General features: G+C 34.6%; 1 protein-coding gene and 1 pseudogene across 1 annotated transcript in view; both read left to right on the top strand.

Moving 5' to 3' along the window:
- CEP120 (centrosomal protein 120) overlaps positions 1-24,590 on the top strand; it is an 84,282-nt gene extending 59,692 nt beyond the window's left edge. Inside the window, exons 20-21 of the mRNA XM_012524554.4 lie at positions 18,878-19,023; positions 22,761-24,590. Of these exons, the coding sequence (XP_012380008.1) occupies positions 18,878-19,023; positions 22,761-22,995 (381 nt within the window). The 3' untranslated portion in view covers positions 22,996-24,590. The remainder of the gene's footprint in view (positions 1-18,877; positions 19,024-22,760) is intronic.
- Positions 109-18,580, top strand: LOC139439842 (cleavage and polyadenylation specificity factor subunit 5 pseudogene; annotated as a pseudogene).
- Positions 24,591-26,758: the final 2,168 nt, after the last annotated feature.

Raw genomic sequence — 26,758 nt, 5'->3', positions numbered from 1 at the left:
TTTCCATCCAAGTATCTCTCCTTCCTAACACACACATCCTCATATGCTTTTGCTCTCTCTTGGGTCTTTTCCATTTAATCCTTTATTTTCTATTTACCCTTTCTTCCGATGTATTTTCTACCTTCTTGTCCAGAAACCATTGGCAAAGTAAGTTTATCTGTTTGTTCCTAATGACAGAATGGACAGCATAAAAGTTCAGGTGCCTTTTTTCTCTTGAGTTGCTGGAAGTGTATTAAAAGAAGAAAACATAGGGTTCAGTTACTGGTTCAAATAAAATTTTGAGTTGAAACTCCTTGCAAGTTAGAAAATAAAAGTAATAGTCTCATTCTTTGAGTGCAGTGATCTTCATTGCTTTTTTACCATAGCCTAGTTTCATTCCCTATCCCACAAACTTCCTGCTTTAGAAAGTACTTTGTGAACAGATTTCGAAGTCACTAGGAATCATTGATCTGCAGACCACATGCAAGATGCAACACTTTAAGGAAAAATGTAATGGACCTTGGGATTACCATAGTGAATTGTTCTCTGCCACTAACATTTTTTGGAAGATTAAAATTATACCTTCATCAAATTGGCACATTTCATATGTGTGAAAATTACTTCAAAACTTTTTCCTAAAACTTTTTATTAAAAACACACTTACTGTGTTTGAATATAAAATTGGAATCCTCTTTCTGCTTTTGTTCAGAGGATTGTTTGTTCAACTTCTTGTTTAAATTGGATTAGTACCATGTTAATTTTACATTGCCTCTGGTGAATAGCCACGGGGCTATAATCTCTGCCAATAATTTGTCACAGCAAAACCCTCTGGAGGGCCATACAAAACATTTGTGTAGTACGGATTAGACAGTGAAAGCCATATCTTAGATTGTTAATAAACGTTAATGACAAAACCCAGCTGGTAAAGCTTGGAAATGAGATCTAATACTTGGTGCCCATTGCCAAAAGAATGTTTAAACAGAGATTTCCATTACTCAAAGGTGACCTAGTATAGTCAATTGGTGAATTTAAAAAGTGTAATCTTTTAATTATTTAGAAAAATTTTTTTCTTTTGATTAGCAACCATAAAAGTCTGTAACCAAGTTTTTACCTTTTTTCTTCTTTAGTAAGTGGGTAGGCAACAGCTGTGACAATGTAAAAATAAGTAAAGCAAAAAATGGATCCTGGTTCAGAAAACAAGAGAATGACACACTCATGCATTCTGGGTTTGGTATCTTGGGATGAAGCGTGACACAGCTTTAAAAAGTAGACATTTAAGAGACTACAATGTTTAGTTTCTTATTTTCCTTTCTCCATGGTGATAAATTACATAGAAATATTTTAAAACCAAAACAAATCTTATATTCATTTGGTCTACAGATGCCCAAAACTGTCTATTTTACTCCTTGTGTTCTAAATGATAACGTATTTACTTAAAAGGATTTCTTGATGCCTTAGAATATAATTTGTAGAAAGAATAAAAGCCATTACTTTTTAAAAATAAATGAATCATTGTTATGAGATAAAAATTCTGAAAATTTTAACATTTTTACTATGTCAAATATATTAAAACTAGATATGTTTATCCCCAGGACAGGAAACAGAACTGATTTTGGGTAGGATGTGGGTCCCTTACCATATTTGTGCACAGTAGATCTGTTTAAAACTAAGCTGATATATTTAGTTAAAATAACCCAGACTTCATTGGCTGACTTCAGCACTATCTTGTCCAGCCTCCTGCTTATCCACTCAGAGTAATTACTTTGATTAATTTATAAGTAATTTAGCCAAGGATGGGATGTAAATCTTTGTTTAAGAAAACAGTTGGAGGTCCAAATCTTGGTTAAAAACTGTGTCTTGAAACCATCCAGGCCCTCCTACTGACTTGTCAGCTCTGGGTTATTTTCAGAAAACTTTACTTGAGTTCTTAGCTTAGTTGTAACTTTTTTCCCACAGACTTACATGATATGTGTGAGTGGGAGAGAAGCATTGGCCACTTTTTAGCTGCTGTTTAGTCTAGTGTATGTATGTTTACATCTCTTCTCTGGATTTATAGGCAACCAAGGCAAAATAAAGATTATACTCACTTGATTGAGGAGCCTTTAACCCAGAGCACCTGGCAGCAGTGAGAATTTCTTTAACTTCTAATTTTTGTGTGCATGTGTGAATATTATTAATGCAGTATCCTTGATTAAAAATTCAAGACATTTAAGGGCTTTCATACGTTTTAGAATAAAAATGGTTCAAGTTTTATTTTAGGTTAGTTTTACAAAGTAACCTAAAATTTAAAAATTGCCTTTTTATTCTTATTTTTTTTCTCTTTACAACCAAACCTGCACAATTTTTTAAAAAAGGAAATTCTGCAGCACCATATAACATAAGAAATAAAAATCATTGGCATCTCATCCCCTGCTCAACCAGAGCTATTTAAATTTGTATTTTTTTTACCCAGATTGCCTTTCCTTCCTTTCTTTCCTTTTTATATTTCTTCTAATAAGTACTTTTTCAGTGAAATATATTACATCTTCCAAAAAGGATTTCTTATGTGCCCCCCACTCCCACTCCACCCCACTTCGTGTTTAAGAAGCAGCATTATCAGTGCTTCAGAAGCCCTCTGCAAATTTTCTCATCTGCATCCCTTCCCTCCTCTCCAGAAGTACCCACTCTCCTTATTTTGGTGTTTATTATTCCTTTGCTTTTCTTTATAATTTTATTTCCTTTTTTTCTTTGTTTTTTCTTCTTTATAATTTTATAACATCCATCAGCAACATTACTTAGTTTTATATATTTTTAAATACTTTATATACATGTAATCATTTTCTGTTATTCCTTCTTCTGTGGCTACTTTCACACAAAATTGTTTGAGATTTAGCTATGTTGATGTGAGTAGCTAGTTCATTTTTATTACTTTTAAAAATGTAAGCAGATGAAATATACCACAATGTCCTATCTTCTTTCCAAGGTCGTCCTATCTTCTTTCCAAGGTCATAGGTTTTTTCCAGATTTTCTTATAATAGACAACTAGTTGAACACTTTTGTACATCTAAGAAACATACAACTGTTTCTCTAAGATATATGCCTAAAAGTGGAATTTCTGGTAATAGGGTATGCTCATATCTTCAGGGTCACTACATATTGCCAAATTATTGTCTAAAGTATTTATACAAATTTGCAGTTCCAAATAGTAATGTATAATTGTTTTTGTTCTTCACATCTTGGCCAACGCTTGGCTATTATCAAATGTCTTCATTTTTGCCAAAAGTTATTACTTTCTGGCTTAAATTTTCATTTCCCAGATTACTAATTAGTTTGAGCATCTTTTCAGATATTTATTGGCCACTTTTGTTTCTTCAACCATGAAATGCCCTGTTTCTGTTTTGCTCATTTTTTCTGTTGGGTTTGTGTTATTCTTACTGATTTTTAGGAATATTGTATTTTAGGAATATTGTATTTTAGGATACTAAAGTCTTCTCCAGTTTTTTGACTAGTCTTTTTATTTTATGCTGCCTTTTAAAGAATCATGAAAGCTTACTTTTCAGTTTTCAATTTAAAGCTTACTTTTCAATCTTTCATTTAGTTTGGACTTTTAATATCTTGTTTCAGAAATCTTTCCCTAGAGTCATTAAGATTTTCTATGTTTTTTGTTTTTTGTTTTCTAAAACTTTCCAAGTTTGATTTTCACATTTAAGTACTTAATGCATCTGAGTTGATTTTTAAGTATAACCTAAGTTAGGGCTCCAGTCTTTTCTGTATGGATAACATATTGCTCCACATGTTTTAATTAATAGCTGATCCTTTCCCCACTGATCTATAATATTACCTCTGTCATCCCACTTTCTTATATGCTTGCTTTTGGGTTTTTCTGCATCTCTGTTCCTTTTTCTGTTTGTTTATATCTGCTCCAGCCATACTGTATTTCTAACACTTTATGAAAAGTAGGTAAGTCTCCCCACCTTTTTTTTTTTTTTTAATGATTTATTTATTAATTTCCCTCTCCCCCATTGTCTGCTCTCTGTCCATTCACTGTGTGTTCTTCTGTGTCTGCTTGTCTTTTCTTTAAGCGGCACTGGGAACTGATCCTGGGACCTTCTGGAGTGGGAGAGAGGCGGTCAATCTCTTGCACCACCTCAGCTTCCTGGTCTGCTGTGTCTCTTATTGTCTCTCCTCTGTGTCTCTTTTTGTTGTGTCATCTTGATACCCAGCTCTCTGAGTGAGCCAGCACTCCATGTGGGCCAGCATTCCACATGGGCCAGCTCGCCTTCACAAGAAGGCCCCAGGAATCAAATCCTAGACTTCCTGTATGGTAGATGGGAGCCCAGTCACTTGAGCCACATCCGCTTCCCCCCACTTTGTTCTTTTCATTAAAATTGTCTTCGCTATTCTTAGCTGTTTGGTCTTACCAATTGCCAAAGAAAACATTGTTGGAATTTTAAGTAGAATTGTATATAATCAATTTGGGGACATTTGATATATTGATTAAGTCCTCCCACTATGAACATGGTTTATCACTCCAAATATTTAGGCCTCTCATTAGTTTCAATGAAAATTTGTGATTATCATGATCTTATATATTTTTTATTATATTTATTCTTGGTATTTAATGTTTTATGTTATAAATATCTTTTCAAAAACTAAAGTTTCTGTTTGAGACTGCCAAGACATGCAGTTGACTTTTGTATATTGATCTTTTATTTTTATTTTTTAAAGATTTTAATTTTTTATTTATTTCTCTCCCCTTCCCCCCACCCCCATTGTCTGTTCTCTGTGTCCATTCCCTGTGTGTTCCTCTGTGTCCACTTTCTTGTCAGCAGCACCAGGAATCTTTATCTCTTTTTGTTGAGTCATCTTGCTGCATCAGCTCTCCGTGTGTGTGGCACCACTCCTGGGCAGGCTGTGCTTTTTTTCATGCAGAGCGACTCTCCTTGCAGGGCTCACTCCTTGCATGTGGGGCTCCCCTACGTGGGGGACACCCCTGAGTGTCACAGCACTCCTCGCACGCATCAGCACTGCGCAAGAGCCAGCTCACCACATGGGTCAGGAGGCCCTGGGTTTGAACCCTGGACCTCCTATATGGTAGATGGATGCTCTATTAGTTGAGCCAAAACTGCTTCCCTTGATCTTTTATTGAACTACTTGGATGTACATTAATGTGTCTGTAAATTCTTTGTTGTTTTCTGTGTGAGTAGTGATACTACCTGTGGATAATGAGAATTTTGTTACTCCTATTCTGATCCTTATACTCTTAAGTTCTGTTTCTTGATTTTAGTACCTTGTAGATGATTTCCATTACTCATTGAATGAAAGTGGTGATAATAGACATCCATGTTGAGTTCCTGAATTTATGAGCAGTGCTTTCTGTGATTTACCATTTCTTTGTTTTTCTTTTTTTTTTTTTGCTACCTTTCTCAGGCAAGTTGCCTTCCATTCTGAGTTTGCTGAGAATTTGTTTTTTTACTCATGAATGAATGCTAAATTTTGTGAAATGTTTTCCTCTGTTAAGGTAGTTATAGGGTTTTTCTCCTTTAATTTGTAATGTGAATTACATTCATAAATTTTCTAACATTGACTCAACCTGAATTCCTGAGATTTGAACACTAAAACATCATCATTTTTTATCTTTTTCTAAATTACTAGATTGATTTTGCTAATATTGTTTAGCATCTTTAAGTCTGTGTTTACCAGGGGATTGGCCCCAGTTTGCTTTTCTTCTTAAAATGTTTCTCTGGTCTTGATAACAAGGTTGTTATAGTTTCATAAAATGAGCATTCCCTTTTTTTCCTCTTATCGTTTTTCTATTTGTACCAAATTGGCATCATCTGTTCCTTGAATATTGTACTAGTCTCTTGTTAAACCTTTGCCGCCTTGTATTTTCTTTCTTAATTATTGATCAAATATCTATAATTACAAAATTCACATCTCTTCCTTTCTGATAGAGTTCCTTATAATTTATAATTCTTAAGGATTTGTCAGTTTCATTGTTTTCATATTTCATAAGTTGCTTAACTGTTTTCTTAGCTATTATTCTTTAGTTATGCCCTTTTCCATTCTAAATTGTTCATTCATTCATTCACCTTTTTTGGCTTAGGCATATTCTTTTCTTTTTTTTTTTTTAGATTTCTTTCTTTCTCTTTCCTCCCCCCCACCCGGTTGTCTGTTTTCTGTGTGTGTTTTTTTGTTTTGTTTTGTTTTGTTTTTGCTGTGTCTTATTTCTTTGTCTGCTTCTGTTGTTGTCAGCGGCACAGGAATCTGTGTCTTTTTGTTGTGTCAGCTCTCCGTGTGGGTGGCGCCATTCCTGGGCAGGCTACACTTTCTTTCGTGCTGGGCGGCTCTCCTTATAGGGCGCACTCGTTGCGCGTGGGACACCCCTGCGTGGCATGGCACTCCTTGCGTGCATCAGCACTGCACATGGGCCAGCTCCACACAGGTCAAGGAGGCCCGGGGTTTGAACCGGGACCTCCCATGTGGTAGGCGGATGCCCTAACACTGAGCCAAGTCCGTTTCCCAGGCATGTTCTTTATTGACCTTTGTATAGAACCGTCTTTTGGATTTTTCAGTCTTCTATTATACTTTTTCTACTACTTTTTAACTTTTTTAGTTACTTGAGCCTTCACAATTTTTCTTTTTTTTGGTTTATGTATGTATGTATATATATGTATATTCAAGTTGTAGGTTTACAGAAGAACCATGCAGAAAATATAGAGTTCCCATATACACCTCCTTCCCAGCAGTCTTCCCTATTATAAAACTTTGCAATAGTGTGGTACATTTGTTATAATTCATGAAAGAACACTTTTATAATTGTACTATTAACTATATAGACCATTGTTTACATAGGGTTCACTGTATTGTACAGTCCTATGTTTTTGTTTTTATTTTAGTAACATATACAACCTAAAATTTCCCCTTTCGGCCACATTACAGTTTGTAATTCAGTGGTGTTAATTACATTGACAATGTTTTGCTACTATTGCCACCATACATTATCAAACCTTTTCCATCATCCCAACAGAAATTCTATACCAATTAGCATTAATTCCCCGTCCTATACCCAACCCCAGCTCCTGGTAACCTGTATTCTTTCTTACTCTATGAATTTGCTTATTCTAATTATTTCTTATCAGCAAGTCATAAAATATTCATCCTTTTGTGTCTGGCTTAATTCACTCAACATAATCTCTTCAAGGTCCATCCATGTTGTTATATATATCAGAACTTCATTCCTTTTTACAGCTGAATAATACCTCATTGTTTGCATATACCATATTTTGTTGATCCATTCCTTTGTTGATGGACACTTGGCTTGCTTCCATCTTTTGGCAGTTGTGAATAATGCTGCCATGAATGTTGATGTGAAAATATCTAAGTCCCTGTTTTCACATTTTTTTGGGTCTATACCTAAAAGTGACATTGCCAGATCATACAGGGATTCTGTTTAACTTTCTATGGAACTGCCAAAATGTTTTCCAAAGAAGCTATACCATTTTACTTTCCTACAAACAATGAACAACTGTTCCTCTTGTTTTACAAACTCTGCAACACTTGCTAATTTCCATTTTTTTAATAGTAGCCATTCTAGTGGGTGTGAAATGGTATCTCATTGTGATTTTGATTCCTAATGGCTAATGATGTAGAGCATCTTTTCATGTTCCTATTGGCCATTTGTATATCTTGGGAGAGATACCTGATCAAGTCTCTTTGCTTATTTGTTAATTGGGTCATTTGTATTTTTGTTAAATTGACATATTTCTTTTATATTCTGGGTAGTAAACCTTTATCGGGTATATGGTTCCCAAATATTTTCTGCTATTTTGTAGGTTGTCTTTATTTTTCCCCCACCATTTTATTTTTATTTTTAAAAGCTATATAGATCACAGTGTAGGTTGTCTTTTTATTTTCATGCTGAAGGCTTTTGTACAAAAGTTTTCCTTTTGATGAAGTCAATTTATTTGATGAAGTTCGACTGATTTAATTGATCCTGCTTTTGGTGTAAAGTCTAAAAAAAAACCATTGCCTAACACCAGGTCCTGAAGATACTTCCCATTGTTTTCTTCTAGAAGTTTTAGAGTTTTGGTCTTATTTTTAGGTTTTGATCCATTTTGTATAATATGTAGAGTGATGTAGGGGTCCACTTTCATTCTTCTGCATATTGGATATCCAGTTTTATTAGCACCATTTGTTGAAGAGACTATACTTTCACCAATGAGTGAACCTGGCACCCTTGTCAAAAATCAGTTAGCCATATATGAGGGTTTATTTCTCAACTTTTCCTTTGATTCCATTGGTCTACATATTTGTACTTGTGCCAGTACTATGCTGTTTTAATTACTGTAGCTTTGTCCTAAGTTTTAAAATTGGGTAGTGTGAGTCCTCCGACCTCACTTTTCTTTTTCATGATGGTTTTGGCTATTCAGATCCCATTACCTTTCCATAGCCCATTTTCCTTCCGTATAAATTTGATGATTGTGTTTTCCATTTCTGTAAAGAAGACTGTTGCAATTTTGATTAGATTGTATTGAATCTGTAAATTGCTTTGGGTAGAATTGACATTTTAACAATATTTAGTCTTCTAGTCCATGAACATGGAATATCCTTCCATTTATTTAATTTCTTTTTTTTTTTTAAGATTTATTTTTATTTATTTCTCTCCCCTCCCTCCCCCCCCCCCCGTTGTCTGTTCTCTGTGTCCATTTGCTGCATGTTCTTCTTTGTCCACTTCTGTTGTCAGCAGCATGGGAATCTGTGTCTCTTTTTGTTGCGTCATCTTGCTGCGTCCGCTCTCCATGTGTGTGGCGCCATTCCTTGGCAGGCTGAACTTTCTTTCACACTGAGTGGCTCTCCTTATGGGGCGCACTCCTTACGCGTGGGGCTCCCCTGCACGGGGGGCACCCCTGCGTGGCAGGGCACTCCTTGCGCGCATCAGCACTGCACGTGGGCCCGCTCCACATGGGTCAAGGAGGCTGGGGTTTGAACTGTGGACCTCCCATGTGGTAGACGGACACCCTATCCATTGGGCCTAGTCCACTTCCCTTATTTAATTTCTATTAGCAGTGTTTTGTAGTTTTGTGTGTGAAAGTAATTTATATCATTAGTTGCTGTGAGCCTTCCTCCTTTTGTGCCCCATGTTGGGCACCAGTTGCTGAGATCAGCTCAGCAATAGGTTGGCTCAAAGGCAACACAGACCTTTATGAAATGAAGGACAGAGAGAAAGACACGAAAGGAAATAAAGATGGGATTAGGGGACTCAGAACTTCTGGAACTGAGAGCCTCGACTCTAGTTTCCACATCCTATTTATTTAGGAGCTAACAAGCAGCTGTTTGCTATCTGAACTGCAACATCTACAATAATAGGGAACAACTGCATATATAATAAGGAACAGTTGCAGAATCTACAATAGAACAGGTGCAACATTTACAATAAGGAACAGGTCATACTAAGTTCATATACAATCTAAACTCTTTTTCCCACAATTAGTTAAATATAGTACTATTAATACATATTTGATTCTTTTAGTTTTATTGTAAATAGAATGTTTTTCTTGATTTCCTTTTCAGATTGTCCATTACTAGTGTATAGAACCACAAATTTTGCATGTTGAATTTGTACCCAACAACTTTGCTGAAATTGTTTATTAGCTCTAGGAGCTCTGTTGTGGATTATATCTCTATATAGAGTCATGTCATCTGCATATAGGAAAAGTTTTACTTTATCCTTTGCATTTTGGATGCTTTTACTTTTCTTGACTAACTGCTCTGGCTAGCACATCCAGTGCTATGTTGAATAACAGTCGTGACCTTGGACATCCTTGTTCCTGATCTCTGGGGGAAAGTTTTCATTCTTTTAACATTTAGTATAATGTGAGCTGTGGTTTTTCATTTTAGCCCTTTATCATTTAGAGGAATTTTCCTTCTATTCCTAGTTATCTGAGAAAGTGGTACTGGAATTTGTAAAAGCCTTTTCTGCATCAATTGAGATGATCTTTTTTTTCCTTTGTTCTATTAAAGTGATACATGACATTTTATGTTGATTCACCTTGAATTCCTGGGAATAATCACACTTGATCATGGTGTATCATTCTTTTAATGTGCTGTTAGATTGGTTTGCTAATTTTTTAGGAGGTACTGGGGATTGAACCCGAGACCTCACATATGGGAGGCAGGCACTAACTCACTGAGCTTCATCAACTCCCTAGGTTCGCTAGTATTTTGTTAAGGAGTTTAGTGCCTATATTCATAAGTTTTGGAGTATTGGTCTGTAAGTTTCATTTCTTGTAATGTCATCATATGGCTTTAATATTAGGGTGTGACTAGCCTCATAAAATGAGTTAGTAAGTTACATCTTCTTCAGTATTTTGGAAGACTTTGAGCAGGATTGGTCTTAATTCTTCTTGGAATGTTCGGTAAAATTCACCTGTGAATTAATCTGGTCTTGGGCTTTTCTTTGTTGGGAATTTTGTTGTTTTTTTTTTTAGATTTGTTTTGTTTTTCTTTACTTGGTGTTGGTCTGTTTCTTCTTTCTTTAGTTTAGGTAGTTTGCATTTCTGGGAATTTGTCTCTTTCATCTTGGATATCTACTTTGTTGGCATACAGATGTTTATGATTTCCTCTTATAATCCTTTTTTTTTTCCTGTGAGGTCAGTGATAATGTCCCCTCTTTCCTGTGTGATTTTAGTTGTCATCTCTGTCAGTCTAGCTAAAGCATAGTTGGTTTTATTGATCCTTTTAAAGAACCAACTTCTGGTTTTGTTGATTGTGTGTTGTTTTTTTTTTGTTTATTCTCTATTTTTTTAATCTCCACTATAGTTTTTGTTATTTCCTTCCTTCTGCTTGCTTTGGGTTTAGTTTGTGCTTCTGTTTCTAAATCATACATGTGTGAGCTTAGGCCTCTAATTTGAGATCTTTTTTCTCTTTAAGCTTTTAAAGCTATAAACTTCCTTCTTTACTGCATTTCCTGCATTCCATAAGTTTGCTTTGTTCTGTTTTCCTTTTCATTCACCTTAAGATATTTCCTAATATCCCTTGTGATTTCTTCCTTGACTTATTGGTTGTGTAAGAGTTTGTGTTTAATTTCCACATATTTGTATATTTTCAGTTCTCCCCCTGTTACTGATTTCTAGCTTCATTCCATTGTAGTCAGAGAAGATACATTGTGTTATTTCAGTATTTTTGAATTTATTAGACTTGTTTTGTGACCTAACTAATGATCTTTCCTGGAGAATGAGTCATGTGCACTAGAGAAGAATTTGTATTTTGCTGCTGCTGGGTGAAGTATTCTATTTATGTCTGTTAAGTCTAGTATGTTCATAATCTTCTCAGGTCTTCTGTTTTCTTATTGATCTGTTGTCTAGATGTTCTAACCATTATTGAATGTGATCATATTGAAATCTTCTATGTAGAACCATCTGTTTTTCCCTTAAAAATCTGTCAATATTTGCTTCATTTATTTTGGGGCTCTGATGTTAAGTGCATATATATCTACAATTATATTGTCTTCTTGAATTGAACCCTTTTTTTCAATGTATAAGGATGTACTTTGTCTCTCATAACAATGTGGCAAAGTCTATATTAATATCAATTCCTAATATTGATCTGATATTAGTAAAGCTACCTCAGCTCTCTTATGGTTACTATTTCCATTGTATGTATATTTTCCATCCTTTTTTACTTTGAACCTACTTGTATCTTTGAATTTAAGGTGAGTCTCTTGTAAACAGCATATAGTTGGGTCATACTTTCTTATCAATTCTGTTAGTCCCAGTCTCTTGACTGGAGAGTTTAGTCCATTTACATTTAAAGTAACTACTGATGATACAGGACCTTCTGCCATTTTGGTATTTGATCTTTGTTAGTCTTATACATTTTGTGTCCCTCAATTCTTCCATCAATGCCTACTTTCATATTTGATTTTTTATCTGTTGTACCATTTTGAGTTTCTTTAATTCTTTCTGAATATATTTTTCATATATTTTCTTTGTGGATACCATTAAGCTTAAAATTTAACCTACTAAATCTGTTAACAGTCACATTTTGATTTGATACCAACTTAATTTCAATAAGATACGCAAATACTGTTGATTGGTTATAGGAAAACAATAGCAATATCTTGGGTTCTAAATATATGTAGGATTAAAATTCATGTAGAATTAAAATTCGTGACAAATAGTATAGTACATTATAAGAGGACAAGTGGAGTTAGAATGTATAGTGGTTCTTGCATCATTGGTTAAGTTTTGAAGGCCCTAATACAATGTGAGATTTTATTAACGAAGGATACATGTTATTTTAAAAGAAGAGTAAAAAAATGCATAAATAGTTAATGCTGGGTGGCAGCTGCTGAGCAGGAACAGATACTGACTGCCTACACAGGGAAAGTCTCCCCTTTCTGCTCACTGTTAGTGCCCATGCTTACCAGCTTGCCATGGTGCCACCCAATCACTGGCAGACTAACTGGCCCCAGAGATCAACCAGTTTGGCAACAAGTACATCCAGCAGACCAAGCCTCTCACCCTGGAGCATACCATCAACCTGTACCCTCTTAACAATGATACTTTTGGCACAAAAGAGCCCCCCTATAAGAATAGTTCTTTAACAGCCAGCTTTCAGCATATGAGGGAAGAATTTGATAAAATTGGAAGGAGGACTATAGGAGTTCTGATCAATTGTACATGAGCATCAGCTCCCCCATGTGTTACTGCTACAGCTGAGAACAACTTCCTTCAAATTATCTGGTGGTGAACTTAATCCAGGAGAAGATGAAGTTGAAGGACTAAAATGCTTAATGACAGAGCTACTGGGTTGTCAATATAAAGCCTTACAAGATCGGATTATTAATGACTGTATTGGTAATTGGTGTAGACAAATTTTGAACTGCTTCAGTATCCATATATCCTTGCACATATTACAAAGCCTGAGGATCAAAAGAAGTTGTTTCTGGTTCAAATGTTTGCAGTCCCTAAACATTACAAGCTAGTAGCTGCACATTTGTTTGAATTTTATGACAATGCACAAGGACATTGGCCCATCATCATTTGAGCAGGTTAAATTTTATGTATAACCAAATTTGTGCACAGTGGAGAAATAAAAGAAGCCATGTATGTGAGCACAGCTATATGTGTAGAATGATGAACATGGTAGAAAAGGTGTTTTTTTTTTAATCTCTTCCTTAATCCCTAGATTGCCCCCAACTTTCTTTTGTCGGAGTAGTGAAGTTAATAGAACAGATAGTACAGATAGTGGTGTAAACAAATGAGATAACGTTTAATTCACTTTTGTTCTGCTTATATTTTTGTACAACATTAAACAGTGTAGATGTCTTTCTATTTGAATTTTCATTTATTTCACAAACTTTAAAAATTCTTTTTAAAATGCCTAAGTAACAAGCTGATAAAAGAAAAGCTTGATTGACATAAAATATTGATTAATCCAAAAGAAGAAAAAAAGGAACATAAAATAAAACAAGTAGAAAATAATTAAGAGTTGGAAAGATTTAAACCCCAATTGCTTTAAATAGAAATGGGCTAAATATTTCCATTAAATACAAAGATTGAGTAAAAGTAAAGACAAATCCTAATAGTATGCTGCTTGCAAGAGACATAGCTTGACTATAAAGATAAACAATAGTTGAACTTGTAAAAAGAGAGAAATTTGTACTATATTAATACTAATCAAAAGTAAAGCCATGTAGCTATACATTTCTGTAGATAACATGTTTTCATAATCATAAAAGGGTCAGTCCACCTGGAAGATAAAGTATCTCTACATTTGCGTGCACCTGGTAACATAGCCACAATTATATAATGCAGTTATCAATAGAACTAGAAGGAGAAATAGATGAATCTATTATATTGATTGTGATTTTTTCTTCTTAAGTTTCTTGGGAACTGATAAAACAAAAGCAGAAAATTAGTAAAGATATAGATCATTTAGATGACACAATGAACCATTACTATGTATAGAACACTTCCTGAAAAGAAGTGTTTGGAGTGGACAGGGAACATTTGCCAAAATTTCTCTTATGCTGGATCAAACAACAATTATCAACAAATTTCAGATTGTAATTCAGATTATGTTCTGACAACAGTGAAATTAAACTAGAAATCAAGAAAATGATAAGCAATATCCCTAAATGTTGAAAATTATGTTATTCACTTCTAATAATCTGTGGCTACCCAGGAGACCACAGTGATATTAGAATATTTTGAACTGAATAAATCAACCTATCAAAACTTGTGACCATAGGTTCAGTCATTTGATGTATGTGCTTGGCTGAGGAGCCAATGGTGTGAAGCTACCATCTGTGGGATTATGATTGAATGCCTCTAAGTCAGAATCCCGCCCAGGTGGAACTATATGGCAGTGCTGTGAAGCCTTGGTTGGCCTCAGATCTCCCCACTGTCCCAGCCAGTGGTCTGTCATGCATGCCTGCACGTGTGGTGCCCCTTATCCTGAGAAACAGGGCACAGCTGGAAATGGGACCACCCCCTTGCCCATCACACACCTCACATCCTTTGGGTAGGTAGTAGACAACCTGCTTCTGGGCCAGGGTTTCAGCATAGCAGAGCAGCTCCCTCACTGCGATCTATTGAAAGGCAGCCTTCACCACAAGGGTTTGTTAAAAAAAAATTGTAATAATGTGGAAAACCAAAAACAAGCGGAGATAGGAGAAAAACTAACCAAAAAGGGGGAGGGAAAAAGGGACTCAGAACAAAAAAAGATAATGAAAACACAAAAGAGAAAAATAAATAAAAATTTTAAAAATAGAAAAAATTTGTGGGTTTTAGCAAAAGCTGTGCTTTGAGGGAAATTTGTAAACTCAAGTGTATGTATTAGAAAATATGAAAAGCAGAAATTCTTTCTAAATGGCCCTTTTGAAAAATCAGTGCAGGAACAAGTTAAAGAAAGTGGAAGAAAGATAAAAATCAAGATGTGTAAAAATTAATTAAAGAGGCAAAATGTGCAATAAAATCAACAAAGCCAAAAAGTTGTTTCTTTGAGTGGTACCCTTCCCCTTGACAAAGAAAGTAGGCATAAATTACCAAAACCAGGAATGAAAAAGGGAACTTGACTACAGATCCCACAGAACTTAAAGCTGTAAGAGGATTTTATGAACAACTTTATGCCTATAAACTTGAGAAAAGAACTTCCAAAACTGACACCAAAAAAAACACAAAATATAAAAAGTCTTAAACTTAGTAGAAAAATTGAGACTGTAATGAAAAACCTTCACACAGAGATAGCTCCAGGCTCAAATGTCTTCGCATCTGAATTTTACTAAACATTTAAGGAAGAAATCACACCAATCCACAAAAATTGTTTCAGGATATGGAACAAGAACCATTCCTATCTTTTCATTTTTTCTTTAATGGAAGCAAGTATAATCTAGATCTGATGAGGACCTTACAAGAAGGAAATTAATTAGTTTACGTTCCATCTTAAACATAAATGAATATAAACAGAAAACTTGTAAGCATCTCAACCAAATGGATTTATTAAACAAATATATGGGTGGTTATTTACCAACTTAAAAGGAAAAGAATATTAATTGATACAGAAAATGCCACTACCTAGTCATGATAATTAGTAAACTAAGAATAGAGGGGTACTTTCTTTGTCTAATAAAAGATTTCTACATAAAACCTACGAAAACTTTTCTTGAAATAATGAAATTTTTTTTTCCCACTAAGATCAGGAACGAGAGAAAGAAACCCTTAATCACCACATCTTATCAACATTGTACTGGAGGTCTTAGTGTAATAGGACAAGAAAAAGAAATAAAGGGTATATAAATTAGGGAGAAAAAACTGCCATTATTTGGAGACTGCACTGTTATGTACTTAGAAAATCAAAACATATCTATGGATGAAATATTAGAATAAGTGAGTTTAGCAGGTTTACTGGAAACAAAATCAATATGTAGCCATCAATCTTATTTCTGTATGCTAGACCATTAGAAAATGAAAAATTAACTGTCATTTACAATTGTATCTGAAAATATCAAATACCTACTAGCACTATCAGAAAAGGTTGTTAGTCTCTGTATAAAGAGAACTTAAAATAGTAAATGAAATTAACAAAGACTTAAATAATCGAAGAGCTAAACCATGTTCATTGATTGAAAAATTAATATGGCAGAGATACGAGTTTTAGCCAAATTGATTTGTAAATTCTGTACCATCATGAAATCCCAGCCAGGCTTTTTTCCTCCTAGAAACTAGATGTATATGAAAATGCAAGGGTCCAAAAATGCCTCATTTTGAAAAAAAACAAAGATGGAATACTTTGCTATCAGATATCAAGAACTTTTAAGGGAGTTACAGTAATTAAGACAGTATAGTGTTGATGCAAAGATAGAAATATTGATCAGTTTAGAACAGGGTTTCTTAACCAGGGGTCCATAGATCCCTAAGAGGTCTCTGGAAAGATTTCAGGGGGTTTGTGAACTTGAATTGAAAATTCAAAAAAATATTATTCTTGTGGGGATGTGTTGGTACAGGTATGATGTATTTATTAATAATACACAGTATCATGTGGACTTAGTGTGATTTTTATTTTGAGGTAACATGTTCTGAGTACAGTGGATAACTGCATGCAAGGAGATTGGTAAGGATGGCGGACATGGTTTTATGACACCATGGGAAAACTGGAATTTCTAAATTTTTGCCAAAAATGTCTGCTTGAACAGATGTTGAACTGTGTTAGGTTGAAGTTATGGGAAACTTGTAAAATGTAATTTTGAGTAATCCTAAAATTTAAATTAAAGACATGCCATTGTTGAGTATCGTAAAACTATCTGCTGCTGCATTCTGAGGAGGGATCCGTGGATTTCACCTGACTGACAGAGGGGTCCGTGGAACAAAATAGGTTAAGAACCCCTGGTTTAGTGAGTGCAAAGAAAAAAAAAACATTTGTGGACGAGTGACATAGGATACAGGTGATACTGCTGAGCAATAGGGAAAGAAAAAAATTTTTTTTTTTTTTCAGGAAATACTCTTAGGTGAATTGGTGTTATATAGGGGGAGAAAAATGAATCTTGATTTCATACCGTACACAAAACCAATTGTAGATGAATTATTGATCTAAAGCTTTGAAATGGAGGCAAAAGATAATATCTTCAAGACTGAGGCAGACAAGAAAATTCTTAAATAAGGCATAGAGCACTAACCAAAATGGCATAGATGGATGAATTTGGACTACATTAAAGAAATTCTGTTAATCAAAAGACAACATTAAAGGAATGAAAAGGCAAGCCAAAGACTAGTGGAAATTATTTGCAGTTTTTATAGCTGACAAATGATTTACCAGGTATATATATATATCAAAAAATGACAGTGAAATAGAGAAAGGGCCAGAGGCTTGAACATGATCTTTACAAAAGAGGCTATCCAAATTCCATTAAAAATACTAAAAAGTGTTCAACTTCCTTAGTCTTTGCAGGAATGCAAAGTAAACTCACCATGAGATACTAATATGTATCCTTTCAGAACTGCTAAAATGAAAAAGATTGATACTACGGAGCGTTGGCAAGAATATGGAGTACTGGAATGCTCACACACCTTGGTGGGGATATAAATTAGTACAACCATTTTGAAAACTTCGGCAATATTTACTAGTGCTGAAATTCTTACACCCTCTGTGCAATAGTTTAAATCCTAGGTATATACCCAATAGAAACAAATACAAATGTGTGCCAAAAGACATATACAACAGTGTTCACATTAGCACTATAATACAAAACTGGAAGCGGTGCAAATCTCCCTCAACAGTAGAATGAATGAATTGTATATTCATTCAATGAAATGCTATATAGTAATGTGAACAATCAACTGTATAGAACAATGAATCTCACAATGTTAATTGAAAGAAGCCAGACACAAAGAAATATATCCTGTACCATTCCATTTTTGCATATCACTCCATAAGGAATCAAAACTTATTTGTGGTATTAGTAATTATCTTTGGAAAGAGCAGTGGTTAACAACTAGGAGGAAACACCAGAGAGACTTCAGAGATTCTGACAATGTTCGGTTTCTTGGTCTGACTGGTTAAGTATGTGAGTGGTTTACTTTGTGAGAATTTATTAAATTCTTCACTGATTTTGGTAGTTTTCCATTTGTGTGTTCTAATTCAGAAATGTTTGTGTGTTTTTTTTTTTTTAAAAGAAGAAGAGTACACATACCTATTGACCTAGCTATCCCGCCTGGGAGTTCTGTCCCAAGGAAAGAAAAACATCTGTGCCTAAAGAAACAACATGTTGAAGTATTCATGAGCTGTGTGTTAGATGATGAGGTGTTTTATGGATGTATTATTTGTAGTACCAAAAGTGTCTATTGTTGAGGGAGAGGTTGGTGTAGTCATGGAGCATCCAGTCTATAAAATGGTCAAAATTTATTTTATAGAGAGATTTTATCTATTGACTTGGAAAATTAAGTTTTAAAAAAAGGCAGGTAATATTTATTGGATTGAATTTTGTTTTTAAAAATGACAAATACATATGTGCACAGATTTTTATTGGTAAGGCATATTATTACCTGAAGTGGGAGTGGATTTAGAGACTAGTGGAGGGAAGATTATTAAACTTTCTTTGTACATCTCTGTATAGGTTAACCATTTCTTAGATGCTGCTCTAAGCACCAGTTCTTGTCTTGACAGGCAGACTCTTCAGCTTCTCTTTTCCTATAATATTTAGCTAATCTCAATCACTGATTGGCCATGAATAATCTTTCATAACAAGAGTAGAAGTAACAAAACCGGTATTTAGAGAAGACCTGGGTATTTTTAGATAATAAATGATTTATAGGATTGGTAGTGCTTAGGCACTGTCAAATTGGATTATAATCATAAGTCAAATTCATAAAAAATATAACTATTCCTAATATTAGGGATCTGCTCAATTTCTTTCAAGCGTGAACAAGAAAGTCAAATGGCTCGTCTTAAAAAACAGCAAGAGGAGTTGGAACAGATGAGACTACGTTACCTGGCTGCAGAGGAAAAAGATACAGTAAAAACTGAGCAACAAGAACTGTTGGATATAAGAAATGAATTGAACAGGTATCATAACTTAAAGATAAGTTTTAGTTTTTTCTTATAAAAACAAAAGTTCTAGTAGGCCAGCCGTTTAATTGGTCATTGGTCCATGGAAGGTATAACTTAAGGTCTCTTCTAAAGATAAAGTAGATCATATATAAAATGTAACAAACATGTTCATTAGAAAATCTATGCCAAAGACTATTAACGCTCAACTTTTTACTGTATGTGTGTGTATATATATATATAATCTATATATATATATGTATATAATCTATATAGCTTTTTTGTGCCCATTCATAGCATTAGTACTTGAAAATTAACTTTTGCATAACTATTTCAGTATTACTAGTAGTTCTTTAAGGTAATTGATTATACTGAATTTTGAGTTAACTAAACTTGAAATTTATTATTTATGTATCAGTAATAAAATAGCCTTATTTATTGAGCCCTTACTGTGTGCAAAGGGCTATGTTAAATTCCTTATATGCCTAGCTCTTTTTTTTTTTAATCTTGAAAGCAATTCTTTGAGGAAGGTATTATCCCTGTTTTAGAGATGAGGAGACTGAGGATTAAAGAGATTAAGTACCTTTTCCAAGATTACATAGCTAGTAAACTGTGGAGTCACAGTTTAGATCTTATTCCAGAGATTATATTTCTTACTACTGTGTTACATTGTGCTTCTCTAGTATTCCATTGACCTTATTTATTATTTCAACAGTGTTTTCATGTGTGAAAAGTAATCATTACAGAGTGGGTGTAGCTCATGTGTTGAGTGTTTGCTTCGCATGTACGAGATCCCAGGTTCAATCCTCAGTACCTCCTGAAAAAAAATCATTCAGAGCTGAATTAAATGACTTTGTTTAGATTACTGATGAATAACTATTAGTTAGAAAAGGTCTGTGCCATGCTACAGGGGCTCAGTCCATGCTGCAACTATTTTTTTTTTCCAGCAAATATCTTTTGGTATCTATTCTGTTGTGGACTTTGAAGATTTACAAATTAATTAAATTATGTCCTGATTGTTGCCTTCCAAAAATTGCTGTCATATATAGCACTTTTTTTTCCCTTCAGTTGAGCAAATATCTATTAAGTCCCTTCTGTTTACTAAACACTGTTTTGGTGGCTTAAATGAAGATAGCCATTTTGCCTATCAAATTTGGAGATCATATAAAATTTAATCATATAATTAATATCTTTATAAGTGAGGATTCAGAGAGAACTGAAACTAGTACAATTAAATATACTAGAGATACAAGCACAGCCCTCTCTCTGATTGTTTTAAGAAAAGTCACTTAAGTGATGGCCAAGATCTGATTTAAAAAAACAACAAAACAGTTCATGTGAAGAAACCCAGGAAATGGCCACTAATAACAGCGTAACTTTGTTGCCAAAGAGCCAGTGCAGTTAGGGTATTCACAGAAGTAGTGTTCACCTCTGGTAAAAATCATCTCTGGAGTGTTCTAACCAGTGTGTAACACACTTAAAAGAGAATTGGCTTCAAGAGAGCTTTCAATGGTATGTGGCCAGGACAGTAGGGGGCTGTATTTCATATCATCCTAGAAGGGCTAAGAGAGTGAGAATAATGAACTTGGAGAAGAAGAGGTCTTGGTGACGGTATAAGTTAGATGTGTTCAGTTATCTGGATGTCTGGCTACCACATTCAACAAGTAAGTAGGCATATCTTCCTGGCCAGAATCATAGGCAGTTATTGAAAAATGTAAGGAAACATATCAAGTTCAATAGAAGAGCTTTCTAACAAAATGATCCTACAAAGTAGTAGACTCTTAATGACAGGAAGCATGTGAGGGGAACTCAGTGTTTGTTAGGGATGTTAAATTCAAAGTTTCCTTTAATAATGTTATGGAATTTTTCAGATACAAGGTTCTAAAATTCTGTTGTGCTCATGATTCATAATTTGTATTGTAGTAAAGACTTTGTAGGAATAATCATCAGTTGTGGAAAAATTAACATTTGTCCTTCAAGCATAAGCAGATGATATACCAAAGGGATATGATTGAACTCTCTGGGAGATAGTTTGTCATTGTATCAAAAATTTGCCTCGGGAAACGGACTTGGCCCAGTGGTTAGCGCGTCCATCTACCACATGGGAGGTCCGCGGTTCAAACCCTGGGCCTCCTTGACCCGTGTGGAGCAGGCCCATGCGCAGTGCTGATGCGCGCAAGGAGTGCCCTGCCACGCAGGGGTGTCCCCCGCGTAGGGGAGCCCCATATGCAAGGAGTGCACCCGTGGGGAGAGCCGCCCAGTGCGAAAGAAAGTGCAGCCTGCCCAGGAATGGCGCCGCCCACACTTCCTGTGCCGCTGACGACAACAGAAGCGGACAAAGAAACAAGACGCAGCAAATGGACACAGAGAACAGACAACCGGCGGAGAGGGGAGGAATTAAAAATAAAATAAATAAATCTTAAAAAAAAAAAAAAATTTTTGCCTAGAGGACCCCACCCTCCCAAGGTATCTATGAGAATATGAGGGTAGGAAAAACAGTTATTCAGAAATCTGCCTTTACCTATCCATGTGAATTGCTCAAATCTAGTGGAAAGAAATAGTACCAGTACCCTATTAACCACTTGATTTCCCATCTGCATCCGAAAGCACAGGGTCATCAGTATTTAGGCTTTTTTTTTTTTTTTTTTCCTTAAAACAGATGGAGCTGACAACAGATGAGCTATTGAGGGTCCTTCTTGGACTGTTGACTTCAGTTTTCTGGTCTTAATTGGGGACTCTTAGGAATCAGTTTAAGTCTCAAAGGGTCATCTAAACAAAACTGTATTATACACAGTCCTGCACATACCCCACACCCCACCCCTCGCCCTCCTTATCTGTCTCTCAGAGCAGGACTCACTCCTCACTGGTTCTTCTTGGTTCTCCCCCTTCTGGTGTGTAAATGAGGTAGGGTCTCATTGGCTCACTTAAACTGAATACCATCTAGAAGCAGAGGCTTAGGCTCAACTGCTTTATCTTATTTCTAAAAACAAAATTTAAGAATAGTTGTGAATTAAAACATTTTGTTGCTAAGTTACATAGAACAGTATAAAATATCTCAATTACACATTCTGAATTAGATTAAATTAAAACATACCTAAACTTTAGTGTTCCTGTCCCTTAGGAACCTAGAACTGTTTGGCACATGTAAGTATTTGCCAAATGAATTTCAAAAAAATTTATGTTCACAACAACAACTAAAGTTTAACAACAACCTAAAGATCAGTAATACATAATGGTAAAATGATGGTACATCCAAATGATGAAACATTTCAAAGACATTTAGAAGAACACTTGATGATGTAGGAAAACATTCACTTATATAAATAAATGAAGAAAGTAGTATACAGCATTGCAGAAATAGTATCATTAAACTTTTTTAAAAAAGAGAAAATACTTAATTAAAACACATATGCGTTTTCCAGAGTGAAAGAAAATACAGAAAAAATGTTAGATTGGTTATCTGGATGATAAGATTGCAGATGATTTTTATTTGTTCTTTATACTTCTCCAAAATTCCTCCAGTTTTTCCTGTATTACTGTAATAATTAGAAAAACAAATTGTTTATAAAACCACCCTTTATAAATGTGCTAACTCTGACTAGCCAAATAGGTAATTGGTTTTTGTTTTCTTCCTGAAAGCATTATTTTTACCACTGTGTATTTTACCACAGAATCATTTTGTCTTAAAATAATATTAAGAAAACTAAACCAGTATTTGTTGCCTGCATCAGTGGCGTTTGTTCTTGTCTTCTCAGGTTAAGGCAACAAGAACAAAAACAGCACCAGGATTCCAGAGAGATTGCAAGTGGAAAAATGGATGGCCTACATGGCAATGCATTGGAAGAAGGTTTGGATGATTATCTAACTCGCCTAATAGAAGAAAGGGATACTTTGATGAGAACGGGTGTGTATAATCACGAAGATCGAATAATAACTGAACTCGACCGACAAATTAGAGAGGTTTTGGCAAAAAACAATGCCAGTAATTAATAACATTTGGAAAATCTTCACAGAGTTGCCAGGTCCAAATTTTAATTCCATTATAAAACTCTCAGAAGAGGAATGGATTTTTAAAAAATGTTTTCAATTTTTTATAAGCATAATTTTGTATGTTATTGTATAGTATTTATTTGATTTTATTTACTTTATGCTACCTCTCCCACATTGATTTTATATACTCATTTTAAATGACTTTTCAGTGTTTCTCATAATTTATAATTTGATGGCTAACTTTCAGAACAGCTTTTTTCTAAATTTATTCTAGGAAAAATGACCGCAATAATTTCCAGTTATATAATTTTTCTTTTTGAGCCAAAAAAGTATATGTTGCACTTTAAAACTGCTGTGTCCTGTTCGATTTGAATGTAAATATTTTAAAAGTTGAGATCAATTGTAAATGTAGCCATTTTTATTTAACTCATTTTAGATGACTTGTCTTATTTGTCATTTAACTTGTAACATTTGCAAGTGACAAATTTGAAAACAAGGAAGGAGGATCAATGCAGAGAAGTCATGACATTTTAGGTAAATAATTAGTCATTTATTTAAATAAAGTTAGTACAGATTAAGCTTGTTTCAAAGCTATTGAGTTTTCAAGTTTTCAAAATACATTTAACTTTTAAGAATATGCAGTAATAGCCTAATTTGGCCTTCTCTGTCAGTCTGGTGCTCAATATTGCATTGTTTTCTTTCATTGGAATTAGAGGTTTTTTTCCTGATTCCCCCACCCTCAGCAATAGTAGTATTAGTTAACTTTAAACCCTCTCTAATATAATGTGGAAACAGACATATCTACTATTTTTTCTTCCCCCTGATTTTAATCAATCTTTTTAAAAAATATATGAGATTAAGTTAATGGATTTATGTAGTGCCATGTCTCTATAAACTAAGAGTTCCTTTACATCATATTCTTCAGAGCCAAAATTTATCCTCAAAGCAATACCTTCCACTTCATTTTACAGGGTACTGAAAAGGTTTATCAGCAAATTCACAGATTAGGTGAGTCTTATAAAAATATATTTAGTTTAAAAATTCTGGTTCCCAAACATGTAATAAATTTAAATATATACTTTAGGAAGTATATACTCTTGACTGATAACTTCCATAAAGGCAGAATAGGATATTCAGTAACATTAAGTAGTTAATTTTTAAAATATTTTCAAGGAGGCATATTTCTTGTTTGGGAAAATAAAGTCCCTACACACATATGTTTGTTTTCCTCATTAACAAAGTATTAATTTACTGAAAACAGCCCAACACTAAGTAACAGAGAAAAGAAATTACTGAATGAAAGGATAATGAATCTGAATCATAGTAAGAATTTGAAATATTAATTATGGTTAGACATTTTCTCTCGATTTTGAATGGAACAGTATTTTTTTTTTTTTTTGAAGGTTGGGTGAAATATTGTGACTGTTTACCTTTGATTGCATTGTTTGCTGTATGTGACTATTTTCAGACACTAGAGGGGGCCTTAGATTTAAAGAAACAAAAAGGACTTATAAACGAATGTGTGGTTTATTTTGCCTTCAGTAGAGCAATCTCTTGGCTATGTAACTTTACAAATAAAATTATAACTGTATTCATCTTTGAGTCCTTGAGCTGTCTGTTACTTTTCCTTCTAAACAGAATGGGCATGGCACTTCCCATTTCAAGTCATTTTTGTCTTTTTGTTTTTTCCTCAAATATTTACATTGCAGATACTTTTATATGTCTTAAAATTGGGAGAGTCTGAAATTTTAACACACTTTTGTAGTCCTTCAGCAACAGTCATTCAGTTTGTTAGTGGCTTAACATATTTACAGTGATTGCTTTACTAAATTATTGTTGATGACTGAGAGAGTACAACGACAAGTAGAAGAGTAAGTTTCTTAATTACTGCATATGACAACAGGCCTGCCATCTGATATTTTAATGTGAAAGAAAGTTTACCTTTAAAATTTGTGATTATTTTTCAATGGAGAAAGGCTTGTTTCCATATCTAAGGCTGGAATGTACTACAGGGGTGGTGTGTATCATCTCTACCAGTTTCTGTCAGTTATTTCTATATGGGTGCAAGTTCCTGTGGGGGTTTGCTTCTTAGGGACATATCAGAAGCTCTACACAAACTCAGGAGGAGAGAGAGTCTATCCTGACCAGATGATTTTCTCCTCCACCTGCTGCTCTGTCTAGATATTGCCCAGACTGAACCTGAGTTCACAGATCACCCAGTACATGTTGTCCATAGCCACCTCAGAATAGACTAACCTGATTCTTACAGTATATGGAAAGAGCCTTCTGGTAGTTCTGTATGGACTTGAAAAATATACCATTGTTTCTAGCTTGACTGAATACTTAAATTGATTTTCTTTATTAAGATAACACATATCATAAATTCACCATTTTAAACTGTACAATTCAGTGCTTTTATTATACTCACAAGGTTGTATAACCATCATCACTATCTGATTTTAGAATATTTTCATCACCCCAAAAAGAAACCTTGTGCCCATTACCAGTTTCAATTCTCTTGTTTCCTCCACCCCTGGCAACCACTAATCTGCTCTCTATGAATTTGCCTATTCTGGAAATTTCATATAAATGTAATCCCAAATTTGATATTTAAAAATAGAAAATATTAGAGAACCTAAAGTATAGCTTTTCTTTGATCAGTTTTTATAGTATACAACATTTTATTAGATATTGAATTAAGTGATCGGGATTTAAAAGGCTATAAGGCAAACATCTGTCAATCAGATAGTAAGAATATAGCTCAACTGTTCTACTGCTTATCAACTTGTTAAAGCAGTGACCAAAAATAGTATTAGTAGATTATGGTCTGCTATATATAACATATCCAAGAACCCTTTGGTACTAGAAATGGATTATTGATACAAGGTATGTATCATGTCATTGGAATATTATCAAAATTGCACACTTTCCCATATGTTTTATAGAGTTTGAGGATGATTGGAGCATAGTCAACCAGACATAAGGTCCATGAGGGCAGGGAAGATATTTTAGTTTTATTGACTGCTCAAGCAAATACCCTGCAATAGGTTGGCTTAAACAATGAGGATTTATTAGCTCACAGTTTTGAGGCTAGGAGAAAGTTTCTATCAAGGTTTCATCAAGGCAGTGCTTTCTTCTTGAAGACTGGCATTTGGAGGCTGGCTGTCAGTGATCCTTGGTTTTTGGCTCCTCTGTCACGTGGCAATACATATGATGGCCTCTCTGGGCCACTCCCTTCTCTTCCATGTTCCTTTGACCTTCAGCTCTTGCTTCTAGTGGCTTTCTCTCTCTCTGTCTGAATTTCATTCTGCATATAAAGGACTCCACTAATAAAACTAAGAACCATCCTGATTGAGTTGGGCCATACCTTAACTGAAGTAAGCCTCATCAAAAGGAGCTATTTTGAATAAGTTCATACCCACAGGAATGGCTTAAGTATAAGAACATTTTTTCTGGGGTACATAGTTCAAACCACTCTCCACCCTCTGTACCCCAAAAAGACACATTCTTTCTACATGCAAAATACATTCTTTCCATCACAGCATCCCAAAAGCCTTAAGTCATTTCAGTAATACTGCTAAGTACAAAGTCTCATCAAAATTGGTTATGAGTGTGATCTTTCCTAGGACATAATTCCCTTCTCTGTGGACTTGTGAAATCTAGAAAACAAGTTATCTGCTTTCAATGGAGGGACAGGCGTAGGATAGACATTTCCATTTCAAAAGGGAGAAATTGGAAGGAAAACAGGTCACAGCTCCCAAAC

This window comes from Dasypus novemcinctus, chromosome 2 (genome assembly GCF_030445035.2).
Source record: "Dasypus novemcinctus isolate mDasNov1 chromosome 2, mDasNov1.1.hap2, whole genome shotgun sequence".
In the NCBI taxonomy this organism is placed as follows: Eukaryota; Metazoa; Chordata; class Mammalia; order Cingulata; family Dasypodidae; genus Dasypus; species Dasypus novemcinctus.
This window is presented reverse-complemented; position numbering and strand designations above follow the sequence as displayed.